The sequence below is a fragment of the Xyrauchen texanus genome, chromosome 18 (assembly GCF_025860055.1).
Source record: "Xyrauchen texanus isolate HMW12.3.18 chromosome 18, RBS_HiC_50CHRs, whole genome shotgun sequence".
Taxonomy (NCBI): Eukaryota; Metazoa; Chordata; class Actinopteri; order Cypriniformes; family Catostomidae; genus Xyrauchen; species Xyrauchen texanus.
This window is the reverse complement of record NC_068293.1, coordinates 30,841,971-30,862,772: the sequence shown is the minus strand read 5'-3', so window position 1 is coordinate 30,862,772 and position 20,802 is coordinate 30,841,971. Positions and strand designations below refer to the sequence as shown.

The 20,802-nt window shown below is 36.9% G+C and overlaps 1 protein-coding gene across 14 annotated transcripts in view; it reads left to right on the top strand.

Moving 5' to 3' along the window:
- LOC127659192 (peripheral plasma membrane protein CASK) overlaps positions 1 to 20,802 on the top strand; it is a 212,908-nt gene that overhangs the window by 86,145 nt on the left and 105,961 nt on the right. For all 14 annotated transcript variants that reach the window (XM_052148878.1, XM_052148889.1, XM_052148885.1 and 11 more), the window contains exon 2: positions 17,927 to 18,039. In XM_052148878.1, the coding sequence (XP_052004838.1) occupies positions 17,927 to 18,039 (113 nt within the window). The remainder of the gene's footprint in view (positions 1 to 17,926; positions 18,040 to 20,802) is intronic.

Below are 20,802 nucleotides of genomic sequence, written 5' to 3'. Positions count from 1 at the left end.
ACTGAAAACCATGAGAGCACTTATTATGTTTGTTGTTAAGGGAAATAATTTTTTTGCTCCAACAGGTTGGTTAACGTTTAGCAAACAAACCAACAAACAAAATCGGCTAACTTGTAGTGTGGTACATGCTTGTGTACTTATTAAATTAACGTTTCTGTGCCCTGTGACATAGTCCTATAAACTGGGACCTACGTAATGTTAGATATTGTTTGGATGTATGGCTATAAATAGCTAGCTAAATCGATGCTAAAAATGCTTTAAAGTTGACAGTAACTGATCAAGTTTAAATCACATTAAACTAGTTATCTTGTTAAACTGTACTTATCCTTAGGTTTGGCTGAATTAACAGTTTAGCTTTCTTGTTTTTTTTTTCCCTCTTCACATTAATGTTATAGCCTCTGCCCCTGCCGACTGTGGCATGAGGAGACCAGAAGGCTCAAGAGATGAGTCTTTTGAGTCTGTAAAAAAAAAAGTAAACATTTACATTTACATTTATGCATTTGGCAGACGCTTTTATCCAAAGCGACTTACAGATCCCTTATTACAGGGACAATCCCCCTGGAGCAACCTGGAGTTAAGTGCCTTGCTCAAGGACACAATGGTGGTGGCTGTGGGGCTCGAACCAGCATCCTTCTGATTACCAGATTACCAGTTATGGTGCTTAGACCACTACACTACCACCACTCCCAAAATGAAAAAATTAAATAAAAAAAAAAAACGATATCGCAATTTTTTGAATGATACCCAGCCCTATTTAATACTCATTTAAATTAGTTACATGTTCAGTAAAAACACATTCCATTTGTCCAGAAGAAGAAAAAAAAAAAGGGAAATTGAGTCCTATAGTTTTTATTCCAGTGATTTGTCTGATGTCATGTAATCCATCTCAGACTATGGTAGGAGGCCTTCTTAAGGCTCTAGCTTTTTGTTTTAATCCAAATTACATTTCTTGGATTGGTCTAGTGTTTGGACTGGTGATGAGAGACTGAGGGGAGGAGAAAAATGTGCTGCTTTATTCTGCTTAAAACATGATAATGAAATTCACTTAGTCTTCATCTTCTAAGTGTTTGCTATCTTTTGAGTGGTATTGTTAGATTTTTTTTATTTTTAAATCCTTGGAGGGATCTTTCCTGTATTGTTTATTTGCGGGACTGCCACTGACATGTCAAACTGATTAGGGCTGAAACAATTATTCAACGTTATCGACAACGTCAAAAATAAATAAAAAAAATTGTAGACAAAAATGTCTGTTGTCGAATAGTCATTCGATCTAATTTAACATAACATGAGATCACATTAAACTCTAATGATGACGAACGAGAGCAGTTCGTCCCTGACTGAGGAGAGGAAGAATTACAAAGCTCAAGTCATTTTTATTCGTATAGCGCTTTTCACAAAACACATAGTTTTAAAGCAGGCATTAACAAAAAAATTTATAAAACTGTAATAGCTATAAAGTCTTAGAGTGATCATTGTGTAGTTTGATTAAATATGATTGTAAATTTCTATAATTAAATAATAATTGCATTTAGAACCCCTATGAGCAAGTTGAAGGCGACTGTGTCAATGAAAACAAAGAGTGAGAGCTCTATGAGGTGCATCGGCAGGACATTTCGTTGAGGTTCGGTGGAGTCCATCATAAGTACAAGGTTCAGGGAGTGGCATATGAAGTATTTGATGTCTTACAGTTGGAGCTGGCATCAGTTCAGATGCACTCTAAACTTTCACATCTTCAGGTGATGTAGATCGCAAAGTATGAGGGGAATTATATTTCCCGAACTAAGGGGGAGAGATTGAAACTGCACCCAGCTGAGGGACACTCAGCGGGGACGTTTATCCCTCGAGCACGCATGCTGCAGCTTGATCATAAAGTGATAATGTGACTTATTGAATCATAATATATGTGTCACTGTGCATTTCTTATCATGAAGAATATTGACAATAAACAGCTTTATTAATATGAGAGATGAGTTAAAGATGTATTGAAGTGAACAATAAGGTGAGAGACTCTTCACCCCATTATACACTGCAACAAAATAGGTTTTTGATTTGTTTTGTTTTGGTTGTTTTCCTATATAAATATATAAAACTCCTTTGAAACAATGTACATTTTCTTTAGCAGCTGTAATGCAGAAAAAAGTGTTTTCTGAGAAAGTTGAATATAATATAAAAAATACAAATATTTTTAAATATCTAAAAATCCTTTAAAAAAAGATACATTCACCTGAGAAGCAGCATATAATATATTTAGACTTGCTTTTAGAGAATAGATCTTGTATATAAGTACATTTTGTCTTTACTGCACTCGCAGAAGTATAACAAAGTAAAAAATACACGTATATACAAAATACTCTTATATTTAAGATACATTCTCTTATAAATGTAAATTTCATATATGTTGTTTCAAGTAAATGTATCTTGTTTTAAGCATTTTTAGACTATTTTAAATAGAAAACTAGACAAAAACACTTGATAACAATAGGATTATTTTGCAGTGAATTTCTTTACTGAATTAAACTTAATATAAAGTATTTTTTTCCCCTTGAATTGATTGAATGTCATTTAGACGTATTTTTAAAAGATGATTTTGTCCTCTTTCCTGTTCGCAATGTTTAACCCATCCTTTTAAGGCAGGGCACAAGCAGAACAATCGGTTTAGGGCGAATGATTAATCGTTGCAATAATCGCTGAATAGTCGAATAATCGTTCCAATAATCATTCGATTAAGCGATTATCAAAATAAATGTTAGTTGCAGCCTTAGAACTGATGTTGTTTACTCTGTCTCTCAGCATTTTTGGAATGAATGGATCTCTTAAGGAAACTGGTCTCAGAACAGTTTGAAAAGCACCTTTATTTTTATCCTACCTCTGTATACAGACTCCAAAGGCAGCATTTTCCAGTTTTCTGACCCAGAAAGTGTGATTTGTTGCATATCCAGCATCAGCTGCAGAGCATTAGAGATTTTAGCTGTAGTAATCCTTAAACACTTAGGGTGCTTCTCAATTGGAAGGCTACAGCCTCCTTGGGGTGGATATCTCAGCTGCAACGTCATCAAGCACTGTCAAAGGCCGTCACAATTGTGAGGACCTTTGAGGGCAGCCTCATTTCGCAGCCTTCGTTTGCCTATTTTGGAGGATGCATCGGGTGTATCTTTCATGACCTTCAATCACTCATAATCCCTTGCACATGTCTTAAATTATTTTATAAAAGTGTGGAAAGTGAAACCTTTATTATGCAGCTTAATTTTTTCTCTCTCTTCAAGCTTTTATTTGCATTAGCAGCAATGACAATATAGTAGTTTAGATAAAAAAAATAAAATAAAAAATAATTAGAAGGTACAAAGCACCAAAAAATTATTAAATAAAATTAATAAAAGGGTCATTTTTTAAATTCTCTATTCTGAACCCTAGTGAGCTGCCTAGATAGCATTTTACACATCATGCTTCTGACACAAAGGCATTGTTATACATTCATTTTCATCCAAGATTGTTGACAGTTAAAGGAAATGTCAGTTGACAGTTAAATCATTTTTATTTATTTATTTATTTTGCTCTATATTGAAGCCTTTTTGCATATTGTTAAACAGAAAATGATCCAGATTATTATCATTATATATAGGCATTTTTTTCAATTATAAATAAGGCTTATCGTTGAATCAAATCAAATTTCTCAACAAAAAGTTTGGTTAAGTATGAGTGGCAGCTTAATTTAAGGGGGTTGCACACCTTTCGCATCTGGTGGATGACATGGTGTGTTCTAAAATTAGAAGCAGTTATTTTCTATGAAGGTATGCACACCACCGCTGCTGCTTACTTTATGTTGGCGGCACCAAGCAACGACACCAGGGGCTGCTCAAACTTCTGCAGTGCCACGGAGCGCAACTCATTTAGTTTTCCAATAAATTCGACACATTGTAATCAACGGATAGCGATTATATACTGTAGCCATCACAATGATATATGTATGATATACTGTATTTTATATATTTATCTGTCATATAGCCTACACAATGTATTTTCAGTTACAAATACACTCACGTAAAGGATTATTAGGAACACCATACTAATACTGTGTTTGACCCCCTTTCTACGTGGCATTGATTCAACAAGGTGCTGAAAGCATTCTTTAGAAATGTTGGCCCATATTGATAGGATAGCATCTTGCAGTTGATGGAGATTTGTGGGATGCACATCCAGGGCACGAAGCTCCCGTTCCACCACATCCCAAAGATGCTCTATTGGGTTGAGATCTGGTGACTGTGGGGGCCATTTTAGTACAGTGAACTTATTGTCATGTTCAAGAAACCAATTTGAAATGATTCGAGCTTTGTGACATGGTGCATTATCCTGCTGGAAGTAGCCATCAGAGGATGGGTACATGGTGGCCATAAAGGGATGGACATGGTCAGAAACAATGCTCAGGTAGGCCGTGGCATTTAAACGATGCCCAATTGGCACTAAGGGGCCTAAAGTGTGCCAAGAAAACATCCCCCACACCATTACACCACCACCACCAGCCTGCACAGTGGTAACAAGGCATGATGGATCCATGTTCTCATTCTGTTTACGCCAAATTCTGACTCTACCATCTGAATGTCTCAACAGAAATCGAGACTCATCAGACCAGGCAACATTTTTCCAGTCTTCAACTGTCCAATTTTGGTGAGCTCTTGCAAATTGTAGCCTCTTTTTCCTATTTGTAGTGGAGATGAGTGGTACCCGGTGGGGTCTTCTGCTGTCCCATCCGCCTCAAGGTTGTGCGTGTTGTGGCTTCACAAATGCTTTGCTGCATACCTCGGTTGTAAAGAGTGGTTATTTCAGGCAAAGTTGCTCTTCTATCAGCTTGAATCAGTCGGCCCATTCTCCTCTGACCTCTAGCATCAACAAGGCATTTTAAGCCCACAGGACTGCCGCATACTGGATGTTTTTCCTTTTCACACCATTCTTTGTAAACCCTAGAAATGGTTTTGCGTGAAAATCCCAGTAACTGAGCAGATTGTGAAATACTCAGACCGGCCCGTCTGGCACCAACAACCATGCCACGCTCAAAATTGCTTAAATCACCTTTCTTTCCCATTCTGACATTCAGTTTGGAGTTCAGGAGATTGTCTTGACCAGGACCACACCCCTAAATGCATTGAAGCAACTGCCATGTGATTGGTTGATTAGATAATTGCATTAATGAGAAATTGAACAGGTGTTCCTAATAATCCTTTAGGTGAGTGTGTCTTTTTGTGGTTTGACAAAATTGCCCACTCAAAATTGCATAATCAACATTTCCATTTCTAATTGTTCTGCATCGACGCGTCCTTCAGTATTGGAAAGCACACAAATTAGGCTTCTAATTTCTAATGTCCGTTAATATATCAGTGCCTCAATAACGTTTCATTTAAAGCAGCATACATCTGTAATATAGGCACATATGGTTCATGTTACATCCGTGAAACCTTAAATAGCAGTCCAAATTCCAAGCTTTTAAATTACACATACTTTAAAATTAGATTCTTTTAATGACCTATTTAGCAGTTCCAGGTTGAAAAATGGAAAATAAAAAATACAAAAATCGGTATAGGCCACAGTGAGCTGTAAATTATCGGTATCTGCCCAGAAATTCCATATCGGTGCAACCCTAATTGTTGTATGATGTCAGAGGTACTGGGGGCAAGTGGAAGGGTTTGTTCAAGCTGAACTACCAGCCGTACCAGAAATACTGCAACATGTCCCCTCACAGAGTCTTTTTTTCTCCACTTCACTGGAAGCAGTTATATTCGCTAGCTGGCCCATGGATGAGTATGCTGTAAAACACATGACATTTGCAATATTGAAGTCCTTTAGTGATAAACTCCCTTTGTTAGAGCATAAAGGAACGTTCTTTAAATCAAATCCACAGGGCAAATGGGAACCTGGACTGAGGGACTTTTATGAGGACTTTGGCATGGTTGTATGCACATAACTCACCTGTCCTGGCATATTTGTCTCAAAAGGCTTTTTTCACATAATGGTTCCCTAGAGGTTCTTGTCATGTGGGCTGACACTGTGATTATTTGATCCGACTGCAATTATTTGAGCTATCCATGTACTTTAAATTCCAGTGATATATATACCCATTTAAATTAACATTTACCCGTATGACCCAGTTGACCGGCGTGTCATTCAAGGAAGATTCCCCAGAACATCATTTATTTCCTAACATGGGATGCGTATTGAAGCCGGGAGATCAAAGAGTGGAATCCCCACACTGACCTAAACATTTATTAACCCTTTACATTCGCACCTTGTGTTTGACTATTTTCACTGTTTAAATAGTGTTATTTTATAACCAAATCTTGTATGCCTGATAAGTATTGGGGAAAAACAGTGTGATGATTTTGTTCAGTTTTCTATTGTTGTTTCAGTCGAACAACTGTTGTAGTTTGTGTGCTTTACATAAATTGGGACATATGTTCATATCATTGATTGCCTGGACTGAGTGCTTTTAGGAGATTCCATAAATCGCTTGCAAGTTTTCATTCTTTCATTCTTGGAAAATTCAGTTACACTTGTAATGGCGGTAGGGCGTCTGCTTTTCAATGATGTTACCCAATCATAACAGTGGCCGTGTCTTAAAGCTGTAATACTGGTTAAATGGAGCATTTCAGATTTTAAGCTTGAATACATTATTGCCAAGGAGACCACTATCAAGATTTATCATAAAAAAGGAGTAATATTTTGGTCTGTTTTCACCCAAAACTGATTGGATCACTTCAGGTGATATTGATGAACCCACTGTAGTCTTATGGATTACTTTAATGCTGCCTTTATCTGCTTTTTGGAGCTTTAAAGGTCACACCATTCACTTTTATGGACCTACAGAGCTGAAATATTCTTCTAAAAATCTTCATTTGTGTACTGAAGAAGAAAAAAGTCCTACACATCTGGGATTGCATGAGGGTGAGTAAATGATGAGAAAATTTTCATTTTTGGGTGAACTATCCCTTTCAGCTCACATTTGTAAGAGATATAAACAAGAAGCACAGTTAAATCACTAATAACAATTATTTGTATGGCAATTTTTCATGAAGCACACAGGGTTTGTTTTTGCCTCTGTTCGTGCATCCTCTTGAGTATGGATTTTTTGCAGTGTTTGGATTCTCTGCCTGAAATCCATAGTGCTGATTAAGGCGAAACACTGGGCACTCCAGCGTACAGCTGCACTCCTCAGTGACTTCCTGCCTGTGCTGTGGAAAGTTGAAGCTATATTATTCTCTTACAGCCCAACCACCAAAGATCATCTGGTCTCCATTGTGGCTTTAGTGGCTCTAATCTTGATAAAATTAGCCTTTTTGCAAAAGTCTTTTGAGCTGGGTTTTATTCATAACCCATGTTTTAACTTCCTCTTGCCTACTTGCCGCGAAGCAATTTCTGAAGAAGATCTTCACTGTCTACAGCAGTTTAAACTCAAGTGTTGGAGTGATGGCACATCTTTTATCATCTTTACATCTTGCTTTAATGAACTCTCCTCTGCTTTGTTAGGACTGAACACAATACTTCACCCCTTTTATTCATTAATTTATTTTAAATAACAACTAATTCTGCCGTTAAGTGGGAGACAGAGTTCTTTAGTTAAATATGTGCCATTTTTACACAGCACAGTTTAACAAAAGCAGAAGAATCTGCAATTTTACACTGTTAAACACAAAGCTATTTAATTTCTGCTTTTGATGAACAGTCTTAAATCTGTTTTATTTCCCCACCTCTGTTTCTCAACACAGTGTATCTTGACCACCTGTGAGAATGGTTTTGTTTCCATTCAGAACCACATTTGATGCAATTAATTGAGCTCTTGATTAACATAATGGTTGAAATAGTTGGGTTAGTTCAAAATTAGAATGAAAATATAACAATTATTTCATGTTTTCTAATGCAGCAGCTAAAAAAAACACATGGTTTTAATCTTATTCAGCAGTGTAGAATAACTTGGCGGCTGTGTTGGATATTTTTACGCACTCCCATTTACGCACATTATTTTTCAATGCAAGTTCCTTTTATCTCTCTCCCTCTTCATTTAACCACCTCGCCTCCACATATTTACTTAGCTCTCTTTGAAACATGAGATGAGATGACCTGTATCTGTGTTTATTGTGTGTGGTTTGAGTAGGTAATGTGAATACTAATCAAGGCCTAGGCATAAACAAGCTTTTAAAATCAACATTTGCTTGTCACACTGTGGCTCCAAGGGCGTTCCATTTGTTCATTTAGTTGTTTTATGTGGCAATTTGTCTTGACCTTTTGATTGCATATTGTATGGACAAAGTGCATAGACTAATTCATGCAGACACATGCACTCATACACACAAATTCATTGCCTCCTGTATACTGAGCACTATATTTCTTTGACTTCCTGTGCTTTTTAAGTGGCTTTGACTCTTGAGTATGTGCTATCAAAATGTGTTTGTGGTAATCAATATTATGCCACAAATGCTGTCGATTGAGCTTAATTTCTATTAAACCCGGAATATTCCTTTAATATTAGCTTGTGGTTTATAGAACTGTTGTATAAAAGCAATATTATATTTCTTAATTAACTCAAATGTAGCCTAGAGAAACTCAAGTACATGAAATGCATACAGATAAAAAAACAGACACAAGACTGGTTCATGTTTTCTGGCAGTGCATTGTCGCCATTTTTCAAAGACAGATCCCTGAGTTGCCATTGTGGTTTGCAGGTACACAAGTAAACACACATTCATGCTGCCTTTTGTTTATGCTACAGGAGTTATCCTCTGCAGGCCAAACCTTACACCTCTGGCATCATCTCTTGCTTACTGTAATAGATATCAGCTGTCATGAATGACCAGTGATCTCCCTCTGCCAGCTTCCCTGCTGTATGACCAATTCTCACATTCTCCTCTTCCTTTGCACTACATCCTTCTTTCTAATTTTCTTTTCCCTCACCTTCCTGTGTCACCTCTCTGTCCTTCTTTTCACGTTTCTCATGTTCAGCAAATCTTCCCTCTTCATGGACTACCAAAAAGGACATCTCTGTGGAGTTACCTGTGGAGTTATGTCTCTCTTACTTGCCACTTTGGTGGGTGACGTTTTTTTCAGGGCTACTCTGAGCTGTTGCCAAAGGAAATGTAATGGTAATCACGCCTCTCATAACTTACATCTGCATCTGTGCGGAGCGAATGAAGCGTGCTTTCGCTTGTACGGCCTCAGCGCACACCAGCGAGATCGCCAGATCTATGGAACAGCCAGGGTTGCCACCCGTCATGTAAAATACGGGATCATCCAGTTTTTAAAGATGAAAAGTTTAATTTGTCCAATATTTTATACTGGTCAGATGGCGTCATGGCGAAATCATTCAAGATCGTTAATATAGCCTAATGTTGTAAATGTTACCTAATGCGGGTAAGGGTCCGTCTAAAAAGTCCACACATTCTGCTAAAATGTCCTAATACTGTCGCCAGTGTGATAAGGGACCATCTGAAAAGTTCACATAAGTGACAACTGCCATCACAAAAAACATCTATTAGACTTTATTTTTATTAGGCTTCAACTGTGAAAGTTGTATTTAAAAGTTTCAAAAGGTCTTTAGGCTATTAGCTTTTTCATAACAAACACTACAGTTTATTTTTTTAGAAAAGAATATCAACATTAACCTAACCACAGTAATGTGAAGCCACCATGGTCTTACCTAATGGCCTTGTCATTACAAATGTCACAGTTAAACAATGGTAGAACAATGGTAAACTTTCATAGGCAAGTATCATTTGAAGGGGCTGAAAATTCCATGAACAATGGAAAGATAATTGACAAATTTTCATCCTGTTCTAACTGGTGTTTGCCTTTGGATATTTTATAGGTTACTTAAACCAATAGGCCTGTGTCCTGCTGAACTCTTAAAATAAAAAACTTATAAACTTAAAATGAAATGTCCAAACAAATGCATGCAGTTACATTCTCCAGTTATCTTTATAATTTTTTGTGAAGTGGGGGATTTTGGCTAGTGAAAATGCTGAGTGGCTAGTGATTTTGGAAAACTACTAGCCACAGTGGCCGGTGAGCGAAAAAGTTAATTTCAAACCCTGATTATATGGGGGAAAGTTCCAATAAAAACGAATAGTGACTGATGCTAATATTATGCCTAACATCATCTTTGTGTTCCATGGAAGAAAGAAAGTCATACGTGTACAAGAGTGGATATGGGATAGGGAGTAAATGATGATAACATTTTCATTTTTGGTTGAACTATCTCTTTAATACTCTGCCTCTTTCTTACATACAAACACTTCCATGAAATATCCACCTGCCCTGCTCACTGTAAAATGATTTCTGTTTTTACCTTGACTTGTTTATCCTACGTATGTGAACTGTGGCCTTTGTTCTCATGTCTGTGCTGGTCTTATCTAATCTCCCTGGTTCTTTATGGCACCAAACACAGAACCCCTGCTGGGTGCTACAGCATGTCACTGCTTGTGCCTGTCAGCCATAGCAGCTGCTGGGAGCGAATGGCCGATGCACACTTACTGCTCCCCTCCTGTTGGCACAGGTTATGATGCTGTGCTAAATCGGCACTCTAGAGCACCGCACATGTTCCTTTTTGTGAGATTATCTATGATTATGATAAATATAAGGCACTTGCATCAATGTATATTAATTACAGTTCTGTGTTCTCTATTCGGATAATATATTTTTCAGTTACTGAAAATGGGTTATATTTAAGCAACAAGGTACAAGAGGATGTGCTCTATTCTGAATATAGTCACAGTTTGGTAGGATTTGTTGTTGTTAATTACCAAGTCACTTACAATGGAAGTGAATGGTGCCAGTCATTAAAATACACACATATAACCACATACACACGTATACTTTTATAAAAAGTGTAACCACAGTATGTTAACATGTATAATGTTTTGATCAAATTAGGGATTAATAATAATAATAAAAAAAAAAGCATTTACTAGATTACAGGGTTTACTTGTGTCATGATACCATGCAGTTGTAATATTGGATAGCCTATATGAAGTTGTAATATTGGATGTAACTTTACACAGATAAGATTAGTACGTGATTTTATCACACTAAAATCATGTTAACACAGCCTATGCTTTACTTTTGAAACCATATTTATTTTAATGTTTGTGGACTGGCACCATTCACATACATTGTATATTGCCTTACTGTAACTGTGAGTCAAAATATTGTTTTGTTAATCGCATTAGACCACAAATGTTGTTGATTGAGGTTATCTTGAACAGAACCATGAACATTCTTTTAAAGGGTTAGACATTATACCCCCAACATCTCATATTGTGTCTGGATTATTCTCAATGGTTATTATCGTTACTGTAATAAAATCACTTTTAACTGTATTACATTTGCTGTATTCTTTTATTTAATTTAACATAAATGTCAGCACGTACAACAAATAATAGCATGATAAGTACTTTAAAATGTAAATATAATATGATCATTTTTCACTGCATTTTATACATGCACTGAGATTTTATGCAGGATGGTAATCAGAATTGTTGTCAATTAAGGGCTTATTTCTGAAATATAATGTCACATTGCGTTAAGATGCTTAAAATACACCTAATTTTCTTTAAGCGAAAGATCATTTTAAATATTATACATAATATAGTTAAAGAAATATAATTAGTTTCTTTTGATTTTGGGGTGAGATATGTTCTGGACATGTCCAAGTTTAGTAATATTCACCCATATAGTTGTTTTAAAATGTTCGAATAAACTGCTTCTGAATGACCAAATATGATGGATGATATGTAAACCATGTATGTAGTCAGTGAGCAACCAGGTTGGAAGGAGTGTGCAGAGTGCTTTGCAGTCTTTGGATCTCTGCAGTTGAACTATGTAGAATCTAGGCAGTCAGGGCAAAGCAGGAAAACCAAAAATAGAGCATCTGCTTTGAAAACAAGCTCCATTCATGATAGAGCAGTGATGAGAGAGTACGTTGGACCATGAGAGAGTAAGAGAAAAAGAGTGCAATCCAGACAGGTTACAGGTAAATAAACATTTATCTGCATTTCTTTTCCACAAAAGGGTCCATTCAGACAGAACTGAGTTTAGTCTGCTTTTCAGTGGACATGAACCTCCACCATAATGAACACCTTTAGAACTTTAGCACTGCAGATAAATGCATGCAAACCTCATGTCTTGAACAGATGTCTTGGAACAACTTTATATTATTTACGTTTCTCCGTGGTGCTATATATACATATTGTTTACATAATGTTAAGAGAGGAATGTTGAGGACCAGAACAGCTTGAAAAGAAAAGCCCATACAGATGTTATGGTGCTGCTTAGTCTCATGTGTGCACGGTTAAAGCAGTTTGGCATGGACAAGTCCATCTCTGAGCTACGCTTGGCTGCACCTCGGCACTTTGCCAGTAAGCGGCTTTGCTGCTCACACCATCTGCTCCAACCTTTTTTTTGGGGGAAAACACAGCCCCTCTCACACCAGTATTAGCAAGATACAGTGATAATAAGCTCTCTGAATAGCCTTCTCAGCTCTCTTCAAGTTACATTCTTCTCCAGTTTGATGGCCATATTGCAATTTTACAGCTTCATCTAAGGCTTGGACTTTTACTAGATCTGCAGATCCTTTATGTCTTTAAGAAGTGTCTGCTTGTTTTTCAGCAGCATTAAAGGAATGTTCCGGGTTTAAATCAAGTTACGCTCAATCAACAGCATTTGTGGCATAATGTTGATTACCACTAAAACATTTTTTTCTTGCCCCTCCTTTTCTTTAAAAAAGAAAAGCTAATATTGAGGTTACATTGAGGCACTTGGGGACAATGAAAGTGAATGTGGCCAATTTTTGGAGGGTTTAAACACTTAAATGTGAAGCTTAAAATTTTAGGAAAACACTTTCATTCATTCTTCTGTAAAACTTGTGAATTATTTGAGCTGTAAAGTTGTTTAAATTGTAATTTTTACAGTCGTTTTAGGGTTTGATGACATTAAATCGTCATGGAAACAAAGTTGTAAAATTGGCTAATGAATTGATTAGTAAGTGATTTTATCACACTTAAATCATGTTAACACACATTGTTTATGTCTTATGTAGGGGTGGACGATATACCAGTAGACATGATAAACTGGTAGAAATTTGGCAACCGGTATATATTTTGGATTATCATCTGTATAGCCGTTACGAAAAACCGCCACCATGTGCAAGAAATGTGCACTTCATTCTGTTCACGTAACGTACGCGGTACACATTCTGTTGGAGAAATGGAGGAGGAAGGCGGAGCAGCTTTACCTGAGACTGAGAAAATCTAAGAATCAGGATTTTTCAGGTACTGTCTGACAATTTTTCGGTGGCCTCCCCATCAAAATTTTTGGCCACCAAAACAAATTCAATGACATTAATCTCGCGTTCTGAATATGTTTCTCATCAGACACACGCATCTGTGTTTCATGTGATTTTCACTTGTGCTATTTCTCTGAATCAAATTGCGTGCGAGACCAGCAGACTTCCCGATTGGGCTCCACAGACTCTTGCGCTACTCAACCTGGTTTCTTTCTATCACAGCACAAACTTCAAAACTTGCATGACCCAATTTAATTCTACTGAGTTGAGTTATTGAGTGCTATGGAGGAATCTCAAATGGCCAGAGAGTCTGACATTCTAACCAACACTGAGAAAAACGGCTAAAACAATGTGTCATGCCCCAAGAATTATGTCATCTGTCATTTAGATTTTTTTAAATATACATCACCCTTTGTTTTTTTTACTCTGACTGTTTGTCAAGTTTCACATAAAGAGAAAATTATAAAGAGGAAATAGTTTTCATTTATGTAGTATTTAATTAAATGACTGGATGTTTCAAAAATAGGCAGAACAATATGGTTGTTTAATATATAAACCAATTTGTATTATTACTTTTTTGTGAAAATATTAACTATATCATGATATATATTGTTATTGTGATATAAAATATCTTGATGTAAGATTTTGGTCATATTGCCCACCCCTATCATGGCTATACTTTGGACCAAGTGAGTATTTTAATGTTCAAACATTTTCCTCCATTCACTTCCATTGTAAGTGCCTCTTTTAGCTTTTTTTTTGTTTTTATTTTTTTTAAGAAAAAGAGGGAAGAGTCTAAATAATTTTTTGTGGTAATCAACATTATGCCACAAATGCTGTCGATTGAGCTTAACTTGTATTGAACCTGGAACATTCCTTTAAAGATTAGCAGACTGTAGTGCAAGTTTCAAAAGACAATAGGTGTTACATTTTCTAAAGACAACTAACATGATAATACACAATTCCGACTCTAAAAATCGAATTAGATGACCCACTTTCAAAATAGTTCTAAAGTACCTGTATATGCACCTGTGAACGCACATTAATTGAATTCTATATTAATGTCAACCTTTCTCCTAATGAACTATATTACTTGGCAGAGAAATTTTTTTTGTGATTATAATTGATAGCATTGTTTTATTAAAGTAATAAGCTGCGAGAGGCTGAGCATCACAATGATTTTACCATGCTTCATGTTGTGCCTAAGTATTGGCAAAAATACTAACTCATAGTTATGCCAAAACTCCTCAACACAGCCTGTTTGCTTTTTAAAAATTTAATTGTCTACGAATTGTGCACGTTTGAGTAAATAAGAGAAGAGTGAGATTGCTGTTGTCATGATCTATCCAGTTGGTTGTGTATATGTTTCAGCTTGGCTGGGTGGATTTCTCTAGTACTGTTCCTCCACAAATGCACTCCTTTCTCCTCTATGTCCTCCACACATTTACTGCACCTGCAGTTCATTAACAGTTCAGCAAGTGAACTCAGATGACAGGAGCATAGCCAGCCTTTAACTGCAATGCAATCACACTAAAATAGTTCCCTGTGGAGCACTGATCTTGGAACTATAAAGAAAGTGGTTGTGACAACACTCAAATGTTTATCTCTTCTTTTTTCTCTCCATGAGTCTATGTATTTATATGTCAGTATATGTCTGGTCAGTGTGAACTGGGCCATCTGTAATGAATGCGCCTAAGGAGAGGGTGGGTAATTCTTACAGACTAAGATTAAGCACTAAGTCTGTGTCCGAAACTGGAAAATGCTGCCTTCAGAGGCTGTAAATGTAGGTAGGATGAAAATAAGGTGCTTTTTCAAACTTAAGACCAGTTTCCTTAAGAGGTCCATTCATTCAAAAACGCTGTTGGTTAAGCCATTAACCAATTAGGCAGCAAAACAGCAAGTCAGCTGCTTACTTTTCGGATGGAGCCAGTATGTCTAGTTTGAGAATGTGGCCATTCTGACCTTACAGTGTGTTGCCGGACTAATTTTGCCTATTATTTGCCTAGGTTGCCTATTAAAGCCTGTAGACTGATTTTCATGTGAAGGGAGTGGGTTGCTTTTGTCGGGAAAATCCAAAGGATGTGAAGTTTTAGCCTTGCCTCAGACAGTGATAACTTCTCTTACTTTATTCAACAGCGATAACAAACTGCAACACTAGGTAGCATGTTTAATAGAGATGGAATCCAGCAAACATCTGGCTCCCAGCACAACACTGACTCCTATACAAACTCTGAGTTAAGGCAGGTGCACACTGAAATTTTTTGGCCACGATTCTGCCATCTGAGACAAATTTCGGGAACCCTAAAGGATTTCTCTCGTCGCAGGGCAAAATCGGCAATCTTACAATGTTCAGAGTTACATGTTCACAGACGGCCGATTAATAGCCTTTGCGATGATCTTCAGCCTCTGGCGAAATTTGGGCAGTGTCAGAAACTTTGCATCGTAGCCATATAGTGTGACTGCTATTACGACGGCCAGATGAAATATTCCGCTCTTCTCTCACAACCTGCCCTGTGTTTGCACCACCGTAACAACATTTGTGCCCAGTTATCACTCTACTCAAGCACATTCAATGTTTTTTCTTTTCATTTTATATAATACCTTTTAATAAACAAGCAGAAAATACTTGGAGAAAAGTGTAACGTCAGCAATATGAAAGCATTATTCTCTGAATTAAATAAATAGCTTACAAAACGAAAATAAATAAATTATTGCATTACTTTCTTTCCATTTATCATGCATTTTCTTTACAACGTTATTTAAATTACTATTTTACTTTTAATAAATTTACTTTAAACATCTGTAAACTTCTTTAGTTAAGAATTACATCACTCCAATTTATTTATAAATAAAATAGAAAGATTGAACCATTTATACTGGTAAGTATTTGTGGGACGTTTTAATCCAAATCAGCAAATACAGTTGGGTACAATTATAGAAATCTACATTATTTTTGTGCATCATCCATTGGGAATTTTTTAGCGCAATATATTATCAGCCTTTATGAATTTTCAACATTTTGCAGGGCCGATTGATTACTAATCTAAAAGAGGAGAAAGATGTACTATAACCTACCTTTTTTGTTTTCTCCAGTGTGAACAGAGAAGTTTGTAAATGTTCATGCCACAAGTCTTTTTATTTCCACAAAGAATATTGGCTTGTAGTAGTATTAGCTCATTATTACTGTAGGCTACTTCCCGCACTCACGTTCATTCTCAACATCTGTACTTTTCTGTATTTGTGATCAAGCCGTCTTATTATATGCCTATGTGACAAAATCCATCTTTCTTGAAAATGTTAGCCTATGCTTGTGATGGAGTGGTATTGGAGCAATGGAAATGCTGATGTCCTGACTTTCAGGGAGAGAAAAAATTATCCTCCGTTGTGGGCAAATTGTGCCTTTCGCTTCTATTCCGCAACACTCCCATAACGTGAGTCACGTTCACTGATCGGGATGATTGGGACAATATGTATGTTGTGAAGTCTGACATAAGGTCGCACAGTGTGCCATGGCAATATCAATGCATTCATATCATACAGTCTGACAAGTAACAATCATAAACAACTTTTATAAATCGCACAGTATGCACCCGCCTTAAGCCAAAAAAAAAACAAACAAAAACATTTTCAACTGAATCCCATCTGGCTAAGCGGGAACGTGATCGTGGTTGAGCGAAAACTAGAGTGAACATTGGCAAGGCATTTGATTCTTGGAGGGACCTTTGTTCGTTTTTGGGGATCAAGCTTGCATAACTGCAAAACATGTGAAATAAAGTTATGCTACTTCATCTGTCAGTATGATGCTGGTGAATCACGTTGACTCTTTGTACGTTACATCATTGTTTTGGCCGATGCTCAAGTTTTTATGGAGTGTGTGCACGAGTGCGAGCACGAGCAACAGTGGCTGCAGTTCACTTAATGGCCACAGGTGACATTAATAACAAGGGTTTCTGAATCTTACATACTGCACCTTTTAAAGGGATAGTCCATCCAAAAATTAAAATTCTCCTGTCTCATTATTGTTCATCAATTTTAAAAACTAAATTATTGCTATTATTGACATTGTAATGTTGGTTAACATTATATTTGAACTTGGAAAAAGTTCAAAATGTTGGAAAAAATGCAATTCTAAAAATGTATGAAATGATGACTATTTAACATTTATACAAAGTTGAGTTGAACTCTACTCAACTTTGTTACATCACTCATGGTCGCTGTGTCACCTAAAAAGTCTCAAATTACTTTTGGTCACCTATTATCATTATGAATGTGCCTTCAAGTACCACACAGTTGTTTAACTAAGGCCTTTTGTTATAAGAGCAACAATAGCTCAGTTATTTTGATGGTAGTGGTTACACAGGAAACGTGGTCAATAGCTGTACCTGCTTGACCGATTAAAAGAAGTTGTAGTTCCCCATTGTTTCAGTTAAAAAATCTAAGACAGTCTTGACAATGGATAATGCACATGTTGTTTTCAAATTTTGCAGAAATGCAGTCTAGACGTTATCAGCAATATTGGACATCAAAAAACCTTAATCGGTCAACCACTAAATCACCATGGCTTTACCTGCAGGACTATTCTAATTTGCTTGTTTGTTTACTTCCCAGGGGGCCGTTTAGTGTGGTACGACGATGCATCAACAGGGATACGGGCCAGCAGTTTGCTGTGAAGATTGTGGATGTGGCCAAATTCACCTCCAGTCCCGGCCTCAGCACAGAAGGTAAGGCACTCAATCACAATTATCCTCATTACATGGTGATTATGTGGAGATTTAATCAGCTGTGGCCTTTTTGGAGCTCATTGTTTTCTCATGAATAGGCAGGGTACGAAAATAACTTTTTTTGCCCACCAGCCACAGTGGCTGGTGCATGCCCAATTTTACCAGCCACTTTGATTTTTAACCAGCTACTTTGATTTTTCCATATACTTTATAGATGATATATTTCTACTGTACATTATATATATCATAATGGTAGATTTGTAACATACACATAGAGGCTAAAAAGTAGACATGTACAAAAGAGAAACTTCTTGTTCAAGCACCATCTCTGAGGCTATTCTTAATTATGACTACACATGACCTGAAGTCCCAATGTCACTGTAAACCCTTTGCTTTGTATGTTCACGTATACAGAAACAGATATCTGGAATTATAATGTCAAAATACAATGAAGCTGCAGAATTGGCTTCACAATGCATGTAAAACACAAACTGCTCCATGGAAATAAAGCTAACTAAACTCAGTGCACCTCCTGAGATGGTCAGAGATAATTTTCCGAGTTCACATAAACAACACCATTCTAGCCAACTGTGTCCACACAACTGACAGAGAAGAAAGAGATAAAGCATGTGAAATGCATGTGTTCAACGAGAAGCCATTGCACTGTGTGTGAGCGGCAGAGCGCAACTGAACCTCTGAAAACACAGAGAATCAGGCATTTCTTTTCATGTCACTCTGAGACGTCTTACAGGTTGTTGGGCATATGACCAAAATTACCTGTCACTGCACAAAAAAGTGCCCACATTTGGTAAGACTCAACACTTTTTCAGGACCTTTGGTCAGGAAATTATGATGCCTTCTTTTTGGAAAAGCCTTCGTGTTGGGAGTGTGCCTTGAAATGCTGCTGAAATAGTTATTGATTTGTATGCTGTATATGAACAGAATTCATTGGGTTTAATTCACCTCTATAAGGGCTGCAATGTTCAGTTCATTGTGACAGCCTGTTGCCAGTAGTCTAAGAATCCAACACAATCATGTAAGACTCTACTTGTACTGAGCAGTAAAGCATGCAACATTGGAATCAGTTATTGTAATTTACCACTTCTTTTGTGTCCATTCTTACACACCTTGTGACTATGACATTGTAGCTGTACAGTACAAAAATTATCCAAAGGGAGAGCAAGCTCGCACAAGCGCACACACACACACACACACACACACATACATACACATACATCCCAAAAGCACACTAACTGCATCCACATTTATTCCCAGAAATACAATTTAAAAAAATAATTCTTATCTTAAGTGTTTTCTGTACAACTGAAATGCAGCATTCATATTCTGTTCCAAAATCTGCCTGGACTTCTAACACAGTGTCCTAACCAGGCACGAAGTAACAAGTGTCCAAAAAAATTTATTGTGTCATGCCTGGTTAAGATACAGTTTAAGGGGCTGTTCTGACAGAACATATTGCTCTTAAAAAAAGCTAATGCATTGCAACAGTTAGAACAGAATGTAGTTTTTCTTGAGACATTGCTTTTTATAAGTTAACAGTCTTTCTAACCTGATACAGCATCCAAGAAAATGAGCACGTCACTAGATGCAGAAAAAAGAGCAAGACCTGGTGCTATGGTCATCCATCTTTCACATGATTGCATACTGCAGAAAACTGTTGCATACGTTACAGAGCAGATGGATTCAAAAACATCAGTGTGAACAGCCCCTAAGAGTGGCAGCATTTTCCCACTTCATTCCAGTCCAACTTCAGACCTCTGCTTTTACCATCATTTTGATCCTCTTGCACCCAAATCTGTGTAATCTGCATCTCTAAAAGAGCACCTGTTGTGGAATTTTTATATAGCTTTGAATAAGGATGCTAGCAAATCTGTACTGTACTACTGTATGTATAAATGTTCATGGAAAGTCATAAAAGGGATTCTAGCGTTAGCAAAATGTTTACATCTGTATGTAAGAATCTTTATATTATATATCTATATTATACAGACCAGGGGTCGGCAATCTATGGAGGAGTAATCAACGACAGCAACAGGGAAAGATGAGTAGACCATTTTATTTAGATTAAATTCCGCACCTGCATTCCAATCTACATCTTGATTTAATCCTTCCTCATGATCTCGCATGTTTTCATGAGCTGAATTGGAGACTAAACAAAAAGTTGAAATGTGACAATACTGCAGAATACCCAACAGACTCATGCAACGCGTGCATGCAAGTCATTAGTGCATCACGAGCTGGTAGCGCTTCGCGTTTAGTTAATCCCATAAGCAAACATGCTTGCTTTGCTTCACTTCGGTCAGGCTACTAGGATTCTGTGTTTTCTTTTGTTTCTTTTTGCTTTCAGAACAACACGTGATGTAATAAGAAAATACCACTATTAATTCTTGTGATTTCCAACCCACCAGTCACACTCAAAATAAATAAAAAAATGTCATTAAAACACATTTTTATCCACTCCACAGATTTCATATTAGCAAACTATAGTTTTGGTAAGTCATTTAGGACACCTACTTTGTGCATTTTCACTTATAAGTCAAGTCAAGTGGTTTTTATTGTCGTTTCAACCATATACAGTTAGTACAGTACACAGCAAAACGAGACAACATTCCTCCAGGACCATGGTGCTACATAAAAACAACAAAGGACCAACACAGGACCACATGAGACAACACAACAAAATAAAATACCTATATAAAATACCTATATATACCTATATAAAGTGCACATGCAAACATGTGCAAA